Genomic DNA, 1,332 nt, shown 5'->3' with positions numbered 1-1,332 from the left:
CAGCTTCAAGGTGCCTCGTGGTTTTCCAAGATTGATCTTCGGTCAGGGCATCATCAGATGAGGATCCAGGATGAAGACATATCGAAGACGGCGTTCAGAACTCATTATGGTCATTACGACTTTGTGGTGATGCCATTTGGGCTCACCAATGCTCCTACAACGTTCATGGATCTCATGAACCAGGTTTGCAGACCGATGTTGGATCAGTCTGTGATTGGTTTCATTGATGATATTTTGGTCTATTCTAAGACCAAGGAGTAGCACGAGTAGCATTTGAGAGCGGTGTTGGAGACCTTGAGAAGGGAGAGGCTTTATGCCAAATTCTCCAAATGCGAGTTTTGGTTGCTTGAGGTGCAGTTTTTGGGGCACATCATCAACCAAGAGGGTATTTTGGTGGATCCTGCCAAGATTGAGGCGGTAATGCGTTGGGAGGTTCCAAAAAACACATCTGAGATCAGGAGTTTCTTGGGATTAGCGGGGTATTATCGGAGATTCATCCAGGATTTCTCCAAAATTATTGTACCCTTGACCCGTTTGACCAAGAAGAGTGTGACCTTTCGGTGGGGTCCAGATCAGCAGTCGGATTTCGAGACATTGAGGTGGAAATTATGTGAGGCCCTGATTCTAGCTCTACCAGAGGGATTGGATGATTTTGTAGTGCATTGAGACGCTTCAATGTCAGGGTTGGGAGTTATGCTAATGTAGAAGGTACATGTGATTACTTATGCCTCAAGGCAGCTGAAGCCTCATAAGGCAAATTAACCCACTCATGATTTGGAATTAGGGGCAGTGGTTTTTGCCCTTAAGATTTGGAGGAATTATCTCTATGGGGTACGATGTACCATCTTCACCGATCACAAGAGTTTGAAGTATTTAATGGATCAAAAGAATTTGAATATGCATCTGAGGAGGTTGTTAGATGTGGTGAAAGATTATGACTGTGAGATATATTCAAATCGCGGAAAGGCCAATGTGGTAGCCGATGCTTTGAGCCGTAAGACAGAAAATGCCCCGGTTCAAGATGTTTGCTTAAGGATGACAGTGATTTCACCTTTATTGGATATGATTAAGGAGGCACAGGTGGAGGGTTTAAAAATGGAGAACTGGAAGATCAAGCGGATTTGGGGGCAAATTCCATTATCTGTTCAAGATGGTCGAGGGTTATTGACTAAGTGTGGCAGAGTTTGTGTTCCGGCATCCGGAGGTGTGAGGCAAAGAATATTGGAGGAGGCACAAAAGTCCAAATTTTCTATCCATCCAAGGGCTACAAAGATGTATCGAGACCTGAGATTGAGCTATTGGTGGCCCTGTATGAAGCGGGAGGTTGCGTAG

General features: G+C 44.7%; 1 protein-coding gene across 1 annotated transcript; it reads left to right on the top strand.

Moving 5' to 3' along the window:
• The first annotated feature begins 876 nt into the window (after positions 1-876).
• LOC145095162 (uncharacterized) lies at positions 877-1,332 on the top strand. Its single transcript, XM_079033092.1, has one exon. It carries the CDS (start codon positions 877-879, stop codon positions 1,330-1,332), a length of 456 nt encoding a protein of 151 aa, XP_078889218.1.

Source organism: Lactuca serriola, chromosome 3 (genome assembly GCF_051521515.1).
Source record: "Lactuca serriola cultivar US96UC23 chromosome 3, Lser_US96UC23_V15, whole genome shotgun sequence".
NCBI classification, from domain to species: domain Eukaryota; kingdom Viridiplantae; phylum Streptophyta; class Magnoliopsida; order Asterales; family Asteraceae; genus Lactuca; species Lactuca serriola.
Note: the sequence above shows the minus strand (reverse complement) of the source record. Positions and strands in the feature narration are given on the sequence as shown.

What these genes read in the sequence shown, in the direction of transcription:
- LOC145095162 (XM_079033092.1), top strand. Translation starts at nt 877, where the DNA reads ATGGATCAAAAGAATTTGAATATGCATCTGAGGAGGTTGTTAGATGTG.